The sequence below is a fragment of the Lontra canadensis genome, unplaced genomic scaffold, assembly GCF_010015895.1.
Source record: "Lontra canadensis isolate GAN:19392208 unplaced genomic scaffold, GSC_riverotter_1.0 scaffold65, whole genome shotgun sequence".
Taxonomy (NCBI): domain Eukaryota; kingdom Metazoa; phylum Chordata; class Mammalia; order Carnivora; family Mustelidae; genus Lontra; species Lontra canadensis.
Window position 1 is genome coordinate 9,904,994 of NW_022631059.1, and position 18,721 is coordinate 9,923,714.

Sequence of the window (18,721 nt, forward strand, 5' to 3'; positions counted from 1 at the left end):
TTTCCCCAGTCCATGGTTTGCATATTTATTTTCTTATTTGTGTCTTCTCACGGGCATCGATATTTTATTTTGTTGAAGTCCTGATTTATCATTTTCTTTTCCTTTGGGGTTAGTGCTCTTTGCATTCCCCCCAACAAAGCCCTCTACCTGTCTGAAGGAAACAAAGGTACTCTCTTATGTTTTCTTCTAGAAGCTTTTTGATTCTGGCTTTTAGGTCTAGGGAAACACTCCATCTCAGGCTAATTTTTTGTATGGTGTGAGGTAGGGTCGAGGTCCATCATTCACCATCTGGAAATCTGCTTGTTTTATATGCCCTTTTCTGCAAGCAAGAGCTTGGAAAACCCAACTGTGTTCCTTCCCTCATCAATAGGCCTTCGCTGCTCCCCCCTCACTCCCCCAGGTCTGGCTTGGGAGATGGGTGATCATGCAGGATTGCCTCATGAATGTCCTTAGAATCAGTGGGACCAGCCTGGCATATTCCCTCACTTGCTTCATGAAAGCAAAGATGCTTAACTTGTCCACCTGCTTCTGCCAGAAGCCGAGAGGACCCACCTAATTCATATGGGTTTCTTAATGTGGATTTTACCACTTAGAAATATGTTTGGAGTGCATGATACACTCTTCTAGGCACTAGGGATAAAACAGTGATCAAAAGAAAGTCTTGGCCCTTGTGGAGGTCACACTCTAGCAGGGAAACCAACAATAAACAAGTAATGAAAACCACCATTTCAAACAGCTAAGTGTGGTGATGGAAATAACAAGGACTATGTGTTGGTGACTTAGGGGTAGGGACCAGCAGCCTTGGGTATGCCCGATCAAGGGAGACCCTCTTGGAAGAAGTGACACATTAAGCTGGGCCTGAGTGGTGGGGGAGCATGGCCCAGCTGAAGAATACGAGTAAGTGCAAGGGCCCTGGGGCAGGATAAGTTCCGGGGTCTTCAGGGAACAGAAGGGCAGCTGGGGAGGCTGTGTGGAGTGAATAGAGGTCAGGAGAGCTCTGGAGATGAAGCTGGGGTCTCAGATTTTATTCCAAGTGAAATGGGAAGCCTTGAGTTCCAAGGAGGGGACTAACATGATGGGATCTGTATTTTCAGACTTGTTTGGCACAGTGTCTGGTACACATAGATGTTCATAAATACTTGAAAAGCGACAACAGGACCTGGCAGGGAAGACGTAAAGGAAGAGGAACAATTATCAGACACCTGCTGTGAGTCCAGCACTTTCCATGTTGCTGCTGAATCAGCAAAAACACGGGGAACTCAGTACTCAGTTTCTGTTCCCATTTCACAGCTGGGAAAACAGAAACACAGAGAAGCTGAATAAATTGCCTATGGTCACACAACTAGTAAGGGGCCAAACCAGAGATGACATTCACATCGTGCTGGATGTGGAGTGACAGCATGGGTGACAGATTAATTTAGGCCAGAACCCCAAAACTGGCATCCTCTCACATACCCAGGAGACCAGCTCAACAACCTTCAGAGGCCTGTGGGTGCCCAGCTACCCACGGCAGTAGATTATCTCCCAAGCTGCTATAGCAGTAAATCTGGGATGAAATTTGAGCATTGGACAGAGGGTGGCTAGGCCAGGACTTTTTCAGCCTCTGTTGCCCAAGGAGACTTCTAAGCAAGGACCAAGAAGCCACATTTCAGAAACACTAGAAAGGTATAGGATGGGGAGAAGCAGTTTTGGGTGGTGATGAGGTCTGGGCCTGATTTTGAAGCCTGCCTCTTCTCCTTAGTGGTAGGTAGTCGCAGGAAGTTCCTTAACACTCCGTGCCTCAGTTTTCTCATCTGTAAAATGGGGATGTTAGCCGTACCTATCTCTTGGGGGTTAAATGCGTGTGTGTGTGTGTGTGTGTGTGTGTCCTACAGTTGGTGCCGGCTGAAACCACAGCAGGATAACCGAGTGCCTCTCCCCTGGTATGCCCCACACTTGCTGGTTGACCACCCTTCCTGTGGCTCTGCACAGCAGCTTTGCATACACCTCTGCCTGCCACTCTGTCGCTGCCAAGAGACCACAGCCTAGGCAGCAGTAGGCGGGTGTGGGAGTTTAACAAACACGGGTTCAGGGAGTGGGCACCAAGCAGCACCCCCTGCTGCTGAGAAGGGACCTGGGTGGTTTTCTGGCCTGTGGAGTGGGTGGGCCGGGTGGTGAGTAGTGCCGGGTGGCGGGGTTTAGGGGGGAAGGGGCCAAGACTGGGGAGGCTGCCCTGCTGACCCATATGGTTATCTGATGGAAGGTTATGGTCCCTCACCGAGCTAGTTACACAGGGACAGGGAAGGCAAAACCGCCCTGATTGAAAGTCTGACATGTGCCCACGGCTCTCACGTGTATTAACTTGTTTCCAGCCTCCTCATGGCCTCGCAAGGCTCACCTGAAAGACTTGCTCAATCCGTTCATTCAGAAACACTGACTGGTGCCAGTGAGCGTTGGAGGCATGAAATGCTGTCCTCTTGGAGCTTCTGTTCTCGCGGGCGGAAGTGCAGAAGCATTTTGTGATTTGCTGCAGCTGTGCCTGGCAAGGAGAGGGGCCAAGTCGGGGGTGACACCTGTGTCCTTCTGTCTGTCCAGGCTGGCTGAGGCCCGCAACGGTCAGAAAGCTCATCCAGCAGTCAGACGGAGAGTCATGCGGCCCTCAGTGAGGGTCTTGTGGTGTGGAGATATGTGGGACTCGTCTGATGGGGCCACCTCTTAGCACTTTGGAGGAGCGCGATTATCTGTATCTGAGCAAGGAGAAGTCATAGCGTCCACCATGGCCCTACTGCTTTGAGTTCGGGGAGATGAGACCCACCAGCCCTGCAGGGTACATGTTACTGCTCCATATTCCATACAGGAAAGCTGAGGCCGCCCGAGGTCTGGAGTGAGAAGGTGGTCGTGTGTGCCGCGGGCCCCACGTGTCTGTGTACTCTGCACCTCACTCTCACGGGGTGAATGCTGACAGGTCTCGCGCAGAGTTGAACCCCACACTCAGGGAGATTTGCTATCCCACCTCCCACTTCCCAGGGAAGACCCCGAAATTGTCACGGCAGGGGCTGAGGGACCTAAGGGGCCAGTCTCAGGCGAGGCCCGAGTCAGCACTGTATTCTGAGCTGGGCCGGGCTCACAGCCAAGGATGGCAGCCTGCTGTAGAGACAAGAAGGGTGGACAGCAGCTGGTGCGCTGCGGCCAGGGGTGGCCAGTGCTTGGGCCAGAATGAGACTGATGGGGGCCCATTCCTTCCCCCACTCCCGCTGTCCCCTCTTGCCTGGGCTGGCTGGTGGCTTTCCCACTGGGAAAGCCTTTACTGAAAAGGGGCCCCTCAGGGTAGTAGAATCCCATGGTCTGCCTGTCTGCCTTATTTAGCTGTGAGCTCTCAGGCATACCCCTTCTCCTCTGGGAGACCCAGTGCTCCCAGCTGCAAAATGGGAATGATTCTTGCTTAGTGGTCCCTTGAAGCTCAGCAGTAAAAATAAACATAACTAAGGTTCAGTGAGCCTGTCAAAATGCTACATGCTTCCCACGCACTGATACATTTAATTTGCAAATAGCCCTATGAGGTTGGTACGATTATTTTCATTTTATAGATGAGAAAAGGGAGACAGAGAGAAGTGACTTGCCCCAGGTCCCAAAGCTCGGAAGCTGCCAAGCTGGGCTTTGAGCTCCGGCACTGACGTGGCAACATCCTTTTATCCACAACCCTAAATTCCCTCCTCGTGTGTGTTTTATGGTATCAACAAATACATGCGTGTAAAGTGCTTAGAATCCAAGGCACACTCTGTCAGCTGTAATCACTCGCTATTATTAGCCGAATCCAGCCACTCTGCAGAATCAGATTGCTCGGACCAGCCTCTCCTGCCTGTGTCTTGAGGTTTTTTGGGTAGATCGTAATTCTTGGCCACATACCCCGATGGCGGGTGAATTGTAGACAGGCGAGCCGTAACGTCCCGGTTTCCAGGCTGACACGGGCAGACCCGCACGACCCCTTGCCGGTGCGAATCTCGCCCAGCCTTTGCCCGCTCTGCTCCCCACCAGCCACCTTTGCAGAAAAGCGAACACCCGAACTGGTTAAAACCAGCAGTGCCCTGTTGATTCAGAGCCCATAAAACCCAGGAGCCCCGAACCCCCTTATGACCTGCCGGGATCTAGGGGCAGGAGGGAAGCCTGGGGGTTTCTTGGTGGGGCCACCTAGAAGCTTGCACTGGAGCAGAGCATTCTCGACTACACCCACAGGGAGAGCCCAGCCCTCAGGATGGCTTTGACTTGACGGCTCTTGGTTTGGGTAGAACAGTGCAGGGTGGATGGTTTGGATGGTCCAGAATTTCTAGTGGTTGAGAGGCCCAGTGAGAGTCAATGGGGACCGATGGGGGTTGGTGTGCGCACCTGGGCTTCCTGTGAGCCCTTTCGCAGGTCTTGAATGGACCAATTAGCAGCCATTGGTGTGAGAAGTTGCATCAGAGAGAGAGAGGAGGAAGTGGACCCCAGGAGGGTAATTTTGGTTGCTGTTTGCCTCTCTTCAGTTCCTCTTTCAGAGGCTAATTGGATTTGTTTGCTTTACCTCGGGGCTCTCTGAGGATGCCAGGGGATCCCCTGGAGGAGGTCCCCTCGTCCTCAGGTGGCCTCTTTCAGTGTCAGAGTTGACGCTCAAACAGATGTGTGTAACAAGCCGCCTGGAAGGGTTGTTACCATTGCAAATTCTAGGCGATCTGGGTGCTGGAGATGGAGAGTGTGGTTTGAGCACCTGTATGATTATCAGGTGCCCCCTCCAACCGGGTCACCCGGCTGCAGGGGACCCTGGAGCCTTCCCTTGAGCAACTCTGCTGGTCGAGGTTGAGCAATCCAGTTTCTGGGTTGGGATCCACCAAGAGCAACAGTGACACGCTCAGTAGCGTGCATTGGCAGGCGGGACGTGGTGGGCGCAGGCTGGGTGAAATGCAGAGTCTGAGGCAGCCACACTTAGCCCGCGCCTGGCGCATGGAAACTGCTGGAGACACTACTAGAGGGTCTCATATCCATAGCCTTGCTGGCTGGAATTGACTGAGCCACATACATTTCCTGTGGGTTCCCTTGTGGGAGTCTTGGATCAGCCCATGAGGTGGGTCTGTGAACAGTCGCGATGCCCAGAGGGGGAACCAGGCTTAGAGGAGCCCCAGGCGAGGACCCCCCGCCGCCCCCCCACCCCGAGCTAGGACCAGGGTGTCACCCGCGCGGGGCTGCCCCTTGAGGGCGCCGGAGTCGGGTGTCTGTTCCTCTGCGGCCTAAGAGACATTAATAGTGTCTTGGTCTGTGCTCCAGCAGGGCTGTGCCTGAAGGGTTAAAAAAGACAACAAATGAGAAAATGTTCTGGAAAGGGCTAAGCAAGAAATCGTGGCATTTTGAAAGTCGACAGTGAGAAAGAATCGTTTCTCGAACGGTTACTGTGGGCCTGCCTCAGTGCTTTTGTCTTGCTTAAGACGCTTTTCTTACTGTGATAAAATACACATAACAAACTGCGCCGTTTGACCCGCTTGAAGGGGTATAAATCCATGGCACGGAGGACACTCGTGGTGTGCTACCGCCACCCTCTAGTTCCAGAGCTTGTCCCCCCCGCCCCCCAGAAAGGAGCCCTGTGCTCCCTGGCCCTTGGCGACCACCTGTCTGTGTTCCATCTCGGCGGATTTGCCCCGGTCTGAGCGGTTTGTATCCGCGGGTCCCGGAAGAGCTGTCCCTTGGTGTCTGGCTTTGCGTTTAGCATCACGTGTTCAAGGTTCCTCCACGGTGTGGCCCGTAGCGTGCTCCGTTCCTTCTCGCGGCTGAATCGTGTTTCTCTGCGGGTCCGTCCGTCCGGGCGTCGGTGGATGTCTGGGCGATTGGTATCTGCTATTTTGCCAAGTCTGTACTGCCCGAGCCCGCGTTTACACGTGGTATATTCTCTCGAGATGCTGGTACCAGACCTACGAGGGCAGGAGCGGACAGCATTTTCCCAAGGAGGTATCTGTGATCCAGAGAGGTGAAGTGACTTGCTTAGGGTCACACAGCAGGGAGGTGGCCGACACAAGACTCAGAAACCATGTCTTTCTGACCCCAGAGCCCAAGCAGCAGTGAACCAGGAATTCTCCTTTGGCTCCCAGGTCCTGCACTATCCTGCCATTGATGGTCTCTGGCAGATCATACCTGATGGGACCCACTGGAATCCTTAGAGGTCATTTAAAAAAACAAGAAAAAATCTCTGCTGGGGTCCTCCCCTCAGAGCATTGAAGTCAGAATGTGTAGAACAGTGTTCTCAACCAGGGACGATTTTGGCCCCCTCCTCCCCTGGGCCATCCAGTTTTATGACTAGGGACTGTGCTGGTTGTCCACAGGGGAGGGGTGTGGCTGGCAGCGGGTGGTGGGGAGGCCAGGGCTGCTGCTGATCTTCATACCGAAGGCGCCTGCATCAGGAGCGCCCAGGCTGATAGCCCCTGCTCAAGGGTTAGGGCCTGGGTGTCAGTGTTCTGTAAGTTTCCGGTCTCATTTTCATGTACCCTCAGGGCCAGGAGCACCTCTCAGACTTGCTAGTGGATAATAACCACGTGAATTCCCCTTTTCTTGTTGCAGGACAGCTTGGGTTTCCTGGGTCTGGGGAGGGGGGCACCCGAGGCTCTGTCTTTCTGATAAGCTCCCCAGGATGCTGGTGCTCTGAGCTCTCGCCTCACCTTCAGGACTGGGGAATGAAAAAGTACAGTTAGCTGGGCTGGACCCTTGTTCTCTCTCTTTAAACTATTGTTTAAAAAAAGAATGTTTTCCTGCCGATGAGGAGAAGGGGTGGGAAATGCAAATACAGCCGAGGAAGAAAAAGGTGGTGGCTTGAAACTGCGAGGCTTTGCAGGGGGACACTGTGAAGCTGCTCTGGGAAGGAGACCACCGTGTTCACAGCAATGCCCAGTGATTCACAGACCAGCTGTCGGGGCCAGCCTCCCACCCAGCGCTGAGAGTCACGGCCACAGCCGGTCCCTGGCCTGGCTGGCTGCGAGCCCATGGCTGGCTTGCCCAGTAGTGATGACTCAGGCTTTCCACCTGCAAAATGGGAGGGATGGCTCTTGCCGCCTCCCCACCCATGCCTGGGGCCAGAAGCCCCCAGCGGTCCCCCAGACTCATCAAAGGCAGATCTTAAAAGTCAGGACCTGCTTTTCCAGGCAATGCAACTGCTGTTTTCACTGCTAATAAATCTCCATTTGTGGCAGCTCAATTAGGAAGTCATACAAAACTCTTCTATTGAAAGAAGGGATTAATAACCCGGCCCATGTGGGAGAAATTAGCAGCTTCTGCAGTGAGGCCTTGTTAATATGTACTCTTAACTGGCAGCCCCTTGGAACAGCACTGGCTGGCCAGTCCCTGGGCTGAGCCCGGCAGGCGGCGAAACCAGCCAGGGATCACCATGAGTCATGGGGTTGCACTTTCAAGGTGAAGTGGCCGGGAGCATCCGGCTGGTCCACAACAGACTCCTGAAACGTTGCCACGGGCGTGGTTGCTCCCGAAGGAGACGGTTTCAGGAGAGATGGAGGGGATGCTCGGCTACCTGGAGGTGCAGCCCCGCCGGCAGGGGAGGGTTCTCTTTGAGCCTCAGGCCTCACACGGCTGCTGCCTGCCACAGCTCCCGGATGGGGAGGTCCTCGGGCCCCTGGCACGGAAAGGCCTGGCCCTCGGCCCAGTTCTCGGGCTTGGGAGGAACGCCAGGATCTCAGGCTGACTCACGAGGGGAGGGCCGGCCTCTGCGGCCCACGCTGCTAAGGCGAGGCCTGAGCCGACAGGTCGCTTTTGCTGACGGGGACATGTCTGTCCCCCTGCTTAGGAAGGGTGGCTGGAGAGGGTCTCCGTTCTTTCCCGCAGCTGGCCCTCCAGAAAAATCGGGGTCTAGATGGAGTGACCAAGGGGTGGGGTTCTGGAGCTGGACAAACCAGAAGGATTCAGATCTAAGTCCCACCACACACCCTTGGCCCAGGGGTCACCTGACTTCTCTTAGCTGGAGTTTTCTCCCTAAGCAAATGTGAATAATTTTAATACTTCCTTCCTCTAAAAGTTGCTGGGAGCATTCAAGTATATCATCATAGCTCCATGCTTAGCGTAAGCCATCCTGTTTCTCCGTCTTTCATTCATCATAGACACAGGTGAGGATATAGGTGTATGTAGAGAGATTGATAGGTATGTGCTTGTATGTATGAAGATATATTGAGGGGGCGCCTGGGTGGCTCAGTGGGTTAAAGCCTCTGCCTTCGGCTCAGGTCATGATCCCAGGGTCCTGGAATCGAGTCCCACATCAGGCTCTCTGCTCATCGGGGAGCCTGCTTTCCTCCCGCCTCTCTCTGCCTGCCTCTCTGCCTACTTGTGATCTCTGTCTGTCAAATAAAATCTTTGAAAAAAAAGATATATTGAGATATATCCATATCTGCCTCCTTCTATCAATCCTACCATCAGTCCGTCCATCCTGAGTACCCCCTACTAAGTCCAAGGCACCGTTCCTGGCCCCCAGCTTACAGTAGTACACAAAGCTCCCTCCTGGGCTTACATTCTAGTAGAGAGAGATTTGAAAGACAGGTGAACTAATAATGTAAGATAAAGGGGAGAGAAGGAGAGAGAGACAGAGAGAGAGCAGGGATAGCTGTTTTAAACCTCAAGGCGGGAGGGTGGAGGGGTACGGGGTAAGGAAACATCTCAGAGAAGGGGATGTCGGAGGAGAAACCTACAAGAAGTGAGAATGGGAGCCACCCAGGTAATCAGGAAGAACTTTCCAGAGGGGGGACTAGGAAGTGCAAGCGCTCGCAGATCGGAGTGTGCTGGGTATGTTTGAGAGACTTTGAGAACATTCTAGAAGACTGGCTGGAACACAACTGAGGTAGTGGGGTGGGGGTGGGGGGGTCCTAGAAAGTGAGGTCAGAGAGGTGATGGGACAACATCATGCTGTTTCACAGACCCAATTTAGGATTGCCAGTGAATTCCCAAGCAAGTATGTCTAAACCCTGCAGGAACCCGGCCCTAGCATTTAGCACGTATGATCCATTCAAGCATTTGTTGACCTCAAGTGCACGAGGAGAGAGTACGCTCCGGCAAAGGGACTCTCTTATGGAAAATTGATTTGCCCTTTTATGAAATAAAGATCAAATCTTGTTCACCTTGCCTTCCTATAAGGAGAACAGGCATCTCTCCCTTGATTCACAAAAGACCCCGAGTGGTTCATAGCAAACTAGCCCAAGTAACTGAGGGCCCTTTCACAGGAACATGGCATTTCCAGAGCCCGCAGTTGCTGGGGCCGATGGCTCCATGTTTGCCATGACAACAGGTGACAAAGGGGGAGGGGTGCAGAGCGTGTTTGGTCGCCGTGAAAGCAGAAAGCCTCTTTTGAGCGGACTTCTCCTGCCGTCCCAGTGACTTCTCTTTCTCTGGCCCTCAGCCCAGCGATCCGCGCACGAGCTACCCATGGTGGAGAGACAGGACATCGACAGCTGCCTGGTTTACGGGGGCCAACAGATGATCCTCACCGGACAGAACTTCACGGCCGAGTCCAAAGTCGTGTTTACTGAGAAGACCACAGGTCAGGGGGCTTTTTGAGCTCTTCCGTTGTGCGCCAGCACCAGACCAAAGCACCGTCTTCTTTTCTTGCAAACAGCATCGCCTGCGGGGATCGGTTCTGTTGGGCTGGGCTTTCTAGTCTTCTCAGCTCGAGAACCTTCAGCAGCTGATGTCGCTACAGTTCGCGGTGGGGGAATCTACCATGCTAGATGGTAGACCATGTGCCCTCGCTGGTCATGGGTTGTTCCATTGGATGATGAAGTTGAACCCTGACCCCAAACTTCCATTTTGGTTTTTTTTTTTCAACTATTTTTTTTAACATAGGCAAAACTTTTCAACTTTTTACTATTATCCAAAGGGGTGGCCGTTCAACATGGCGAGTAAGTTTGCCCTGGCCCTGGGCCTCCTGGGTGCAGATGACAAGTTTGCCACCAGCTTGCTCTGTGATCATAGGCATGTTACCTCCCCTTCTGTGTCTTCATTTCCTTATACACAGAATGTTAATAACAAAGGTTCTTGCCCCACAGTGTTGTTGGGAAGGCTAACTAGGTTAATACCTGTTGAGTCATCATAAGAGCGCCAGGCTTCTTGTGGGCCAGGAAGCATGAGCTACTTGTATTTTTATGACAAATGGTGCCTCAGCGAAGCTTCTACACCATTAGGATTAACGAACTCATCTTGTATATGTGAGCACCGGTCGCTGTGTACTCAGGGTTTGTTCCTAAAGTGGGATTTCTGTGTAGTCATTTTGAGAGCTTTAGTTCCCTTCCGGAAATCTACGCATTCAAACTTCCATCACCGCCATGTCAGGGATGGTTTCATCCCATCCCAGAAGTGCCATTTTATTTTTATTTTTATTTATTTTATGTATTTTTTAAGATTTTATTTTTATTTATTTGACAGACAGAGATCCCAAGTAGGCAGAGAGGCAGGCAGAGAGAGGGCGGGCGGGGGGGAAGCAGGCTCCCCGCTGAGCAGAGAGCCCGATGCAGGGCTCCATCCTAGGACCCCAGGATCATGACCTGAGCCGAAGGCAGAGGCTTAACCCACTGAGCCACCCAGGAGCCCGCCAATTTTTTTTTTTAATTAAAAAACATTTACCAAATTGGTGCTTCTCTTTACTACATACTCCTTTGCTATGAGAGGTTTAATGTTTTTGCTTATTGGCCATGTATATTCTTTGTTCCATATGCTGGGTATTAATAGCTTCTGCCAATGAAGACATGGTAAAAAGAGAATGATCTGAAGCAGGATAAATTTCTTTTTTTTTTTTTTAAGATTTTATTTATTTATTTGAAAGAGAGAGAGAGTAAGCACAAGTGGGTGGAGGGGCAGAGGGAGAAGCAGACTCCCCACTGAGTGGGGAGCCCGATGTGGGACTCAATCCCAGGACCCTGAGATCATGACCTGAGCTGAAGGCAGACGCTTCACCGACTGAGCCACCCAGGTACCCCAGGATGTAGGATAAATTTCAAGTTATGTACTTATTTGATGCTAGCCTAACTTTTTTCTCTAATGGACATGATTTCAGTAGGTTCATTCTAAGGTGACATTCATATTTGTTTGTTTACTGTCTTTAGGATGATACAGAGACTACACTAGGCAGGTTGTTCAGTTGTGAGGACTGTGCACTGCACAAGGGTGTCTCCTCTAGGGACTGCCATTCAAACGGGTACATCATCAATCTGTGTATCACTAAGAAAGCCACTGGCAGGAGGAAGCAGGGTGTCCTGGGGAAGGGGTGTTTCTTCTCAATTCACACAATGCCTCCTGTTGGGTTGGGCTGGCTCTGTGACTAGGCGTGACATTAAGGAAGGCTGTGGCCCTGGGGGCTGGAGATGGACAGGTGGGTTTGGAAGTGGTTTAAAGGGTATGTGGTCAGTCACCGTGGGTTTGAGGGGCCGAGGTGGTGTAATGAGGGGTTAGGGATGCAGACATTTAAACAGATACATTGCATTCTATCCTAGGTTTATCTAATACTTCAGTTAGCCATTACTCATTTATTATGCCTTCGGCTCCTCCCAACTCCGTGCTATTATAAGTAACACAGAGATCAACATTCTCTCCATCCCTTTCGTCAGCTAGGTAAGAGCTCATGCTCTTCAGCCAAAATCCAGCACCACTGTTTTCTAGCTGTGTGACCACAGGCAGCTTATTTAACCTCTCTGGGCAATAGTTTTCTTGTCTGTGTGATGAGGATGAAGACAGTCCCACGTCCTAAGGTGGTCATAGGATTAAGAATTCCTACACGTTAAGTACTTACAAAGTGCTTGGTACATAGTGCTCAGTATACATTAACTAATGCTATTTGGTATTATTTCCTAGACTTAAGGCCTCCCTGTGGTGTGGTGGCTTCATGGAGGCATGCACAGTTTTAAGCATCTTGGTTGGAGGCTTACTTTTCAGATGGTGGAACAATGTAAGTGAGTGTCTGCTGCAAGAATTGTCTAGGCTTTTCTAAACCAGAGAGCCAACCGATGTGGCTGGCACGCTGAGATAAGCAGGCAGAGGCCAGAACAAAGAGGTTTCCCAGCGCCAGGTAGAGACATGGCCTTGGGTTGGCCAGCATAGGGGTAAGGCGATAGGGAGTCACGGTGAGTTCTCCAGCTGGAGGGTGGCATGGGATGTAAATGACGGAGCCCACGTTAGCTGCTCCAGCTCTGATGGCCTCCTGTGTGAGGACACCACTGAGTGTGCCTTCCGTGGACCCCCTCAAGAAGCCTCTGGGCTCATGACCCCTTGTTAGCAGAGGGGAAAATGCGGGCAATAAACAGATGTCTTGTTACCCACACCCAGGTTGGCAGGTGTCGTCGGGGGCAGGTGGGCCACCGATGGAACTGGGATCGGGGTGGCTTGGAGAGAGGCCTGGTCCTACCAGGTCCCTCACAGAGTTAGGAACCAGCCAGCTTTCGTGGTCCCAGGAGCTCAGGTACTTGGGACGCTGCGTGGGGGCGTCGCCTATTTGTCGAGTGAATGAACAATGGCATTTCCTCTCCAGCTTGCTTTCTCTTGGTTTCAGGAGAAATTTCACAGTTTACCTCTTGGAGGGTGCTTCAGCTCGGAAAAGTTGTGTATTAATAAGGAATAAGGAGTAATTAAGGAATTAATTAATAATTGAAGGATTACTAAGGAAGCCTACTAGCGGCTGTCTGTGCTTTCTGACGGTCGCTCTCCACGGACTGTCTCCTCTAAGCTGGGACCCGTGGGGGGCAGCCAGCCAAGCGTGGAGAAGACAGGCGGCTCACCCACAGGACACAGCCAGCATTGTTCTCATGTCCAACCTCCCTGGGCCTCAGTTTCCCTGTCTCTGAAATGAGGTACTAATGCCGCCTCCCACCCCCACTCAGAGGTAAGTGGAGGGTGCACACAGGCAGTGTGCCCTTAGGGCTCGGAGAGCTGCTCACTGAATGTTTGCTGTTGTCCTTCCAGTCAGAATGGCTCAGGCCATGGTGGCAAGCAGAGGCTCTGAGCTCAGGAGGCCTGGGGGTGAATCCATGATGTGCGTTTTACTAAATACACATTTGGGGTCCTGGGTAAGTCCCGTCCCCTCTCTGAGCCCGAGTCTCCTCTTTGGTAAAATACAGGGGACTTGCTTCTCACGAGAGAAGAGCAGGTGACAGGAGTTGGGGGTACAGATCCTGGCACATTATAGATGCTAAAGAAACATTAGTCTTTATGATTATCATTATATTTAGGCTGTGGAATAACAAAGATGAGTTAGATTTTACCTCATGGAACCAGGGGGACATTGAAAAACAATAATAATGATGAGCCCTGCGCCCGGCCTTGTTCAGGTACTTGGTGTGTACTAAGTCACCGGGTCCCTCATGACAACCCTACCAGAGAGCTCTTCTAACTTTCCTAAGGAGAGACTGAGCACAGAAAGGTTAAGTCTATTGCTGAAGATCACACAGCTGCTAACTGGCAGTGCGGGATTCGACCCCAGGCAGACTGGTTCTAGAATCCGCACCCTTGACTGTGAGCTCTTCTGTCTGAGGAAGCTCAGAACCAGGTTAATTTGCCCAAAGTCCCTTCAGCTGTTTTGAGCCACTGAGGTGAATCGTTTTGTGGTGACACAGACCTTTGGATTTTGCAGTGGGGTCACCGGGTTCGAGAGGACCCGTGCAGAGCTCTTTCATGCCTAGCTTAGGGAATCCAGGACGAACGGGGTTTCTGGATTGGTGGCTGCAGAAAAGCAAGGGTCTCAGAGATGGTCCTGTGCTCCCCTTGCTCAAGTGGTGGGCTTCCCTCCCTTGAGGGATGTCTGGCTCCTCGGGGCCCCGACAGACAGGGGGCGAATCTTGTGTTTGCAGGGAGTTGGTCCTGCTCCCTTGACCCCAAACACTCGCCTCCCAGCCCAGGGACAGCCTTCTGCAGGGGGAATCCCTGTTGCTCAACTTCATTTTTCCAAAACGCATCCCCGTTCCCATCTCCATGGATAGTTGGGCTGGCAAGGGTGCTGCGGGGCGGGGCGGAGTGGAACGGGTTGAAGTTTTCCAAGGAAGGGGAACCCCAGCTGGTTCTCACATTAAGGAAAGGTGACAGCCTCCTAGGCTAATCTTAGCCCCCAAGTTGGGTCATCGGCACCACCAGCTCCAATGTTCTTTTTATAGCTATCGGCCGAAATGGGATTGGCAGCTTGTACTGCAGCAGGATGACATATTGGAGAAGGATGGAAAAAACAGTAGGAGAGGGGCAGCATGGTGTTTCTTAAGTTAGAAAAGCCTGGTGTTTTGGAAAATGGTGTTTTATTTATAGCAGCAGTAATAATAATGACTATTATATTATTTTTATTGCTATTTTTAATCATTTTCATGACTTCCAGGAGCCTGTAGGATCTGGCCATTGCCCATCCCTCTGAATTCAGCTTTTTGGACTGTCACCTCGCTCACTTGGCTGTAGGTACACCTGTATTCACTCTGTCCTCAAGCACCCCATGCTGGTTTCCGCCTCAGGACCTTTGCTTTCGCTGTCTCGCCTTAGAATGCCCCTTCTCCATTTCTTTACAAGGCTGCATCTTCCTGTGTCTTCAAGGCTCAGCACAGAGGTGACTTTCTCAATGAGCCCCTTCTTGCCCATCTGCTTAGAAGTTGTTCAGCATCCCTCCCCACCCCACCCTCGGAATACTGTCACCTTCTGTCCCATTGTCCTGCTCTGTTTTCTCGGTGGCGCCTCATACAGCTGAAATTATCTTGCCTGTTGGTTTATCTGGTCTCCCACACTAGACTCTTAGTTCCTCAAGTGTGGGGACTTGTATGTTGGCTGCTGTATCTGCAGCATCTAGAACAATCCCTGGCATTCATACTGTTGAATGGGTGTCTTGTCCTTGAATTGTCACATCGGCCCCACGAGGCAGGTGACATGATGCTCATTTATAGTCTAGGTAACTGAGTCACATACAGGTCAAGCCACAGGCCCCAGGTCAGCCTGCAGCTGATGACAGAGCTGGAAACCCCAAACGGAGTTTATCATCAACACCCCCCCCCAACACAGCCCCCAAGGAAGCACTCTAGTCACATCCTCAAGGACGAAGAAAACCCAACAAGATAATCAGGATCTTCCCTATTTACCATCCTCTGTAATTGCCTAAAAGCCTTCATATATTCTCTGAAATTTAAAAAATGTGTAACCTTCCAGGCAAAGTTCAGGCGAAGTCCAGGCCCTTCCTGACTTCAGCTGGTAACCCTGGCCCCCGGCCACCCGGGCCTGAGGCGGAGTTGGGGGTCCCAGCAAAACATTGCAAAACAGGAAAAAATCTAAGGACGCAAAAATAAAAGTGATGTGGCAGCGGAAACAGGGTTGCCATGGCTCTGAGCGACTCGTTGCTTCTGGGTGGGATCCAATGTTTTGGAAGTTTCCTCCACATGACACAGGGTTTTGGAATTTTTCAGCTGGTAAATCTTTCTTAATTCAGGCCCCCGGCCCCAGCCAAGTAGCTCCCTGGCTCTCGGTGTCCTGCGGGGGTGTAGGTTGGAAACCTGCCTGCCTGGGATTACTTAGCTTTGAAACTTAAATTGTTTGAAGAGAATTTGTGTTTTGTTTTGCTGGACGATTTTCTTGGAACAGTCTGATGGCAGAGCCTCTCATCACCTGTTGAGAGGGCAAATTGATTTTTTAGAAAGGAGGCGTGGGTGGTGGAATTCCCTCTTTCCCACTGAGTCATCATATCCCAATATGAGTCATTTTATTACTTGGAGGTTCCCAAAGGTTGTATTTTGAGCTTTGTTTAATAAATATAAATGCACATGCTTAAAATAAAATTTTTTTGCTAAATTAAGTATCTTTCCACGAATTAGTATCCTAGAAACCTTGGAACCACCTGAAAGAAGGCATCTGCTCCTGCCACCTGTTTTTCCTCTGCGGGTTTGGTTTTGCCCAATGTGGCGTTTTCTTTTAAAACAATAGACCCGGTGTGGGAGTCTCTCTAGACTGGGCTTCCCTCTGGGAAAGGTCAGACTCCAGGCTGGGCTGGGGCATGACTAAGGCCCTGCAGACCTTTGCCCTTGATGACTCATGTCCACAGTGTCATCGGCCCCCTGGACTGAAGCCCCTTACACAGCTGGCTGGGACGCAAAGCTTGCCTCCAAGGCTAGAGGCCAGGTCGTTGCCCCAAAGCCCCACTGGAGATCGAGCAAAGGGTCTCATTTTCAGTCCCTTGCTTGTAAGGACATGCTGTTGGGTGAAAGAATCCTATAGTTCATTCTGTTTGGAAGCCTTTGAAAGAAGACACAGAGAAATGAGTTTTCTAGCTAACTTGGGTTCAGGCATTTCCACCATCAGACATCATTCTTGATGCCAGTGTCTGATGTAAATTGCAATTAGCAGGGTGAAGTCCCACCCCCAGCCCCACCCGTGCCACACATGCCTGCAAGAAAATCTTAATCTCTTTTATTAATAAACACCCTTTTGTATTTTTTCTACATTTTTGGTGCCGTGCTCTTTTTAAAAGATAAACATTATACATATTTAAGGTATAAGCAGGTTGGAGTTCAGATCATCTAGCAGACTTGGCTCAAAGTCTGGATAGGTCCCATATTATGTGCTTCGGGACTTAGTTTCCCCATCGCTAAAGTGGGCTTCCTGGTGTTTCAGCAATGAAAGGAGATCGGGATCTAAAAGTGTCTGGCACATAGTAGGTGCTCAAAAGATGTCAGCTGACCTTCCACGTGCCCCCGGGAGCTCAGTTTACCGAACACGGAGCCAGGGGGGTGGGGCTGTGTTGGTTTCATGTCCGAGAGAAGAGTCCTCTGGGCGCAGGGGAGTTTCTCTTCTTCTCCCTCAAGCCATCCCACACCCGCTGCCTTGGCCTCACCCAGGAGCTGGAGGGAGCTTGACTGATGGCCGCTCCCTGCCCCCATCTTACAGGTGGGGAAGCTGACTCACATGGTGAGGTTGACAGACTTCCTTGAGGTGGTAGAGCTTGTGGGTGGAGGGCTGGGTCCCAAACCCCCACTTCCTGGTTCCCAGAGCCAAGGGTCGAAACGCAGTGGTTGGGGCCATCTGAAGGTGACTGAGAAGTGTTGCCCCTCGGGGCAGGGCGGGGCAGAAAGATGGGCAGAAGTCCAGCCTTTGTGGAAAACAACCCAGTGATGCTCTTTTAGCCTCCCCAGCTTCCATAACGCTCCCTGGGTATTTACTGAACACCTACTATGTGCAAGTACGGCGCCAGGCACTGGGGACCCATTACAGAGGAAGTCCCTGTGCTCAGCGGGTGGCCGGTCTCAGGCCTGTTGGTGAGCGGGCCACTCCGAGATGGGGAACATGCTCTGAAGACAGTGAAGCCAGGTTAGAGGAGCTAGACAAAGGGCTTGGAGGTGAGGAGGTACAATAGAGGAGGCTCAGTGAAATTCAGATCTCAGACAACACGGGTCTGTGGTATGAGTATGTCCCATGCAATGGCACAGGATTTGGGACATACTTGTAGTAAAAAAGGAGTCCCTGATTTCTGAAAATCATATTTAACTGGATGTCCTATTTTTTTTTTTTTTTTAATAAATCTGGCAATCCTGGAGAGTGGGATCAGGGAGGGCTTCCCTGAGGAGGTGGCTTTGCACAGAAGCCTATAGGCAGAAAAGAGGGAGCTGCACAGATTGTTGGAAGAGGGTCTCAGGCAGAAGTAACTGCCCAGTGCCTCAGTCCCAGTATGGGGACGAGCCTGAGGTGTTTGAGGAAATGAAAGCAGGCCCAGGCCATGGAGGCAGTGCGAGAGCATGAGGAGGATGGCACCAACCAAGCCTGGAGAGGTCTCTGGGGTGGAGCAGGGGTGCGTGGCGCTCAGGTCATGCCCGGGTTTGTAGGCACAGAGAAGAGTTTGGATTTTATTACAAAAGTAACTAGGAGCTCTTGTCCTAAACGGGAGTGACATGATCTAATTTGTATCTAATTTGTAAGATTGTGGTGGGAATCTGGATAAAGGACGGACTGAAGGGTTGGGGGGGACTAGTGGAAGGTGCTGTGAGCCTCCACTGCAGTCGTCCGGGCTGGGGATGGCAGGGAGGGGGGCTGCTGCTGAGCCCACCGAGGGGGTGCTGGGACATCAGGAGAGAAGTGGGGTGTTGGGAATCAAGGCGAGGACATGTGGGCAGTTGTACCATGGCAGTGGGTGAAATCCGCAGCTCTGGGACCCTCCTGCCCACCCCCAGCCCCCGCCCCCATCTGCTCGGCTCATTAAGCCCCTACACCCAGGGAGTACGCATTTTTCTGCTAGTCAGCAGTTGTAAGGGCGGACTGGAAGGACTGCAGCCATCTTCATTTAGCTAATTTTAAAAGCAGGGCCAGGACTGGGAAGCATCACCCATGATTTCCTAATGCAAACTGACACTTTGATTTCCTCCCCGTTTGCCTGGAGCCCGGGGCGTGCTCACGGCCTGCGTGAGGTTGGGTTTGCTCTCCTCCTTCTGAAAGCTCCCTTATTCCTCCTTCGAGTGCTGGCAGGAGCCCATCCAGGCTGACTGCTAAGACCCCAGCCCGGAGCCAGCGCCCACCCTCCCACTTCCTGACGCGTTGGGTTCAGGAGCGTCCAAAAGCGGACATAAAGCAATGGTCGGGTAAGCGCCGTGAGTCCGCAGACTTGCTGGTTCCTGGGGTGCGTTCCTTCGGCGCAGTGGCCAGGCCGCCACTAAGCCTAGAATGTTCTTTGAACCATGCCCACCCTCCATCCTGTGTTTTTTTGTTCTTGCAAAGTCTTGCTAAGTCTTTTCGAGACCCAGCCCCTTTG

General features: G+C 51.8%; 1 protein-coding gene across 1 annotated transcript in view; it reads left to right on the forward strand.

The window, feature by feature from the left end:
* The window catches only part of NFATC2 (nuclear factor of activated T cells 2), a 136,265-nt gene that overhangs the window by 68,542 nt on the left and 49,002 nt on the right, over positions 1 to 18,721 (forward strand). Inside the window, 1 exon segment of the mRNA XM_032878965.1 lies at positions 9,386 to 9,526. Within this exon segment, the coding sequence (XP_032734856.1) occupies positions 9,386 to 9,526 (141 nt within the window).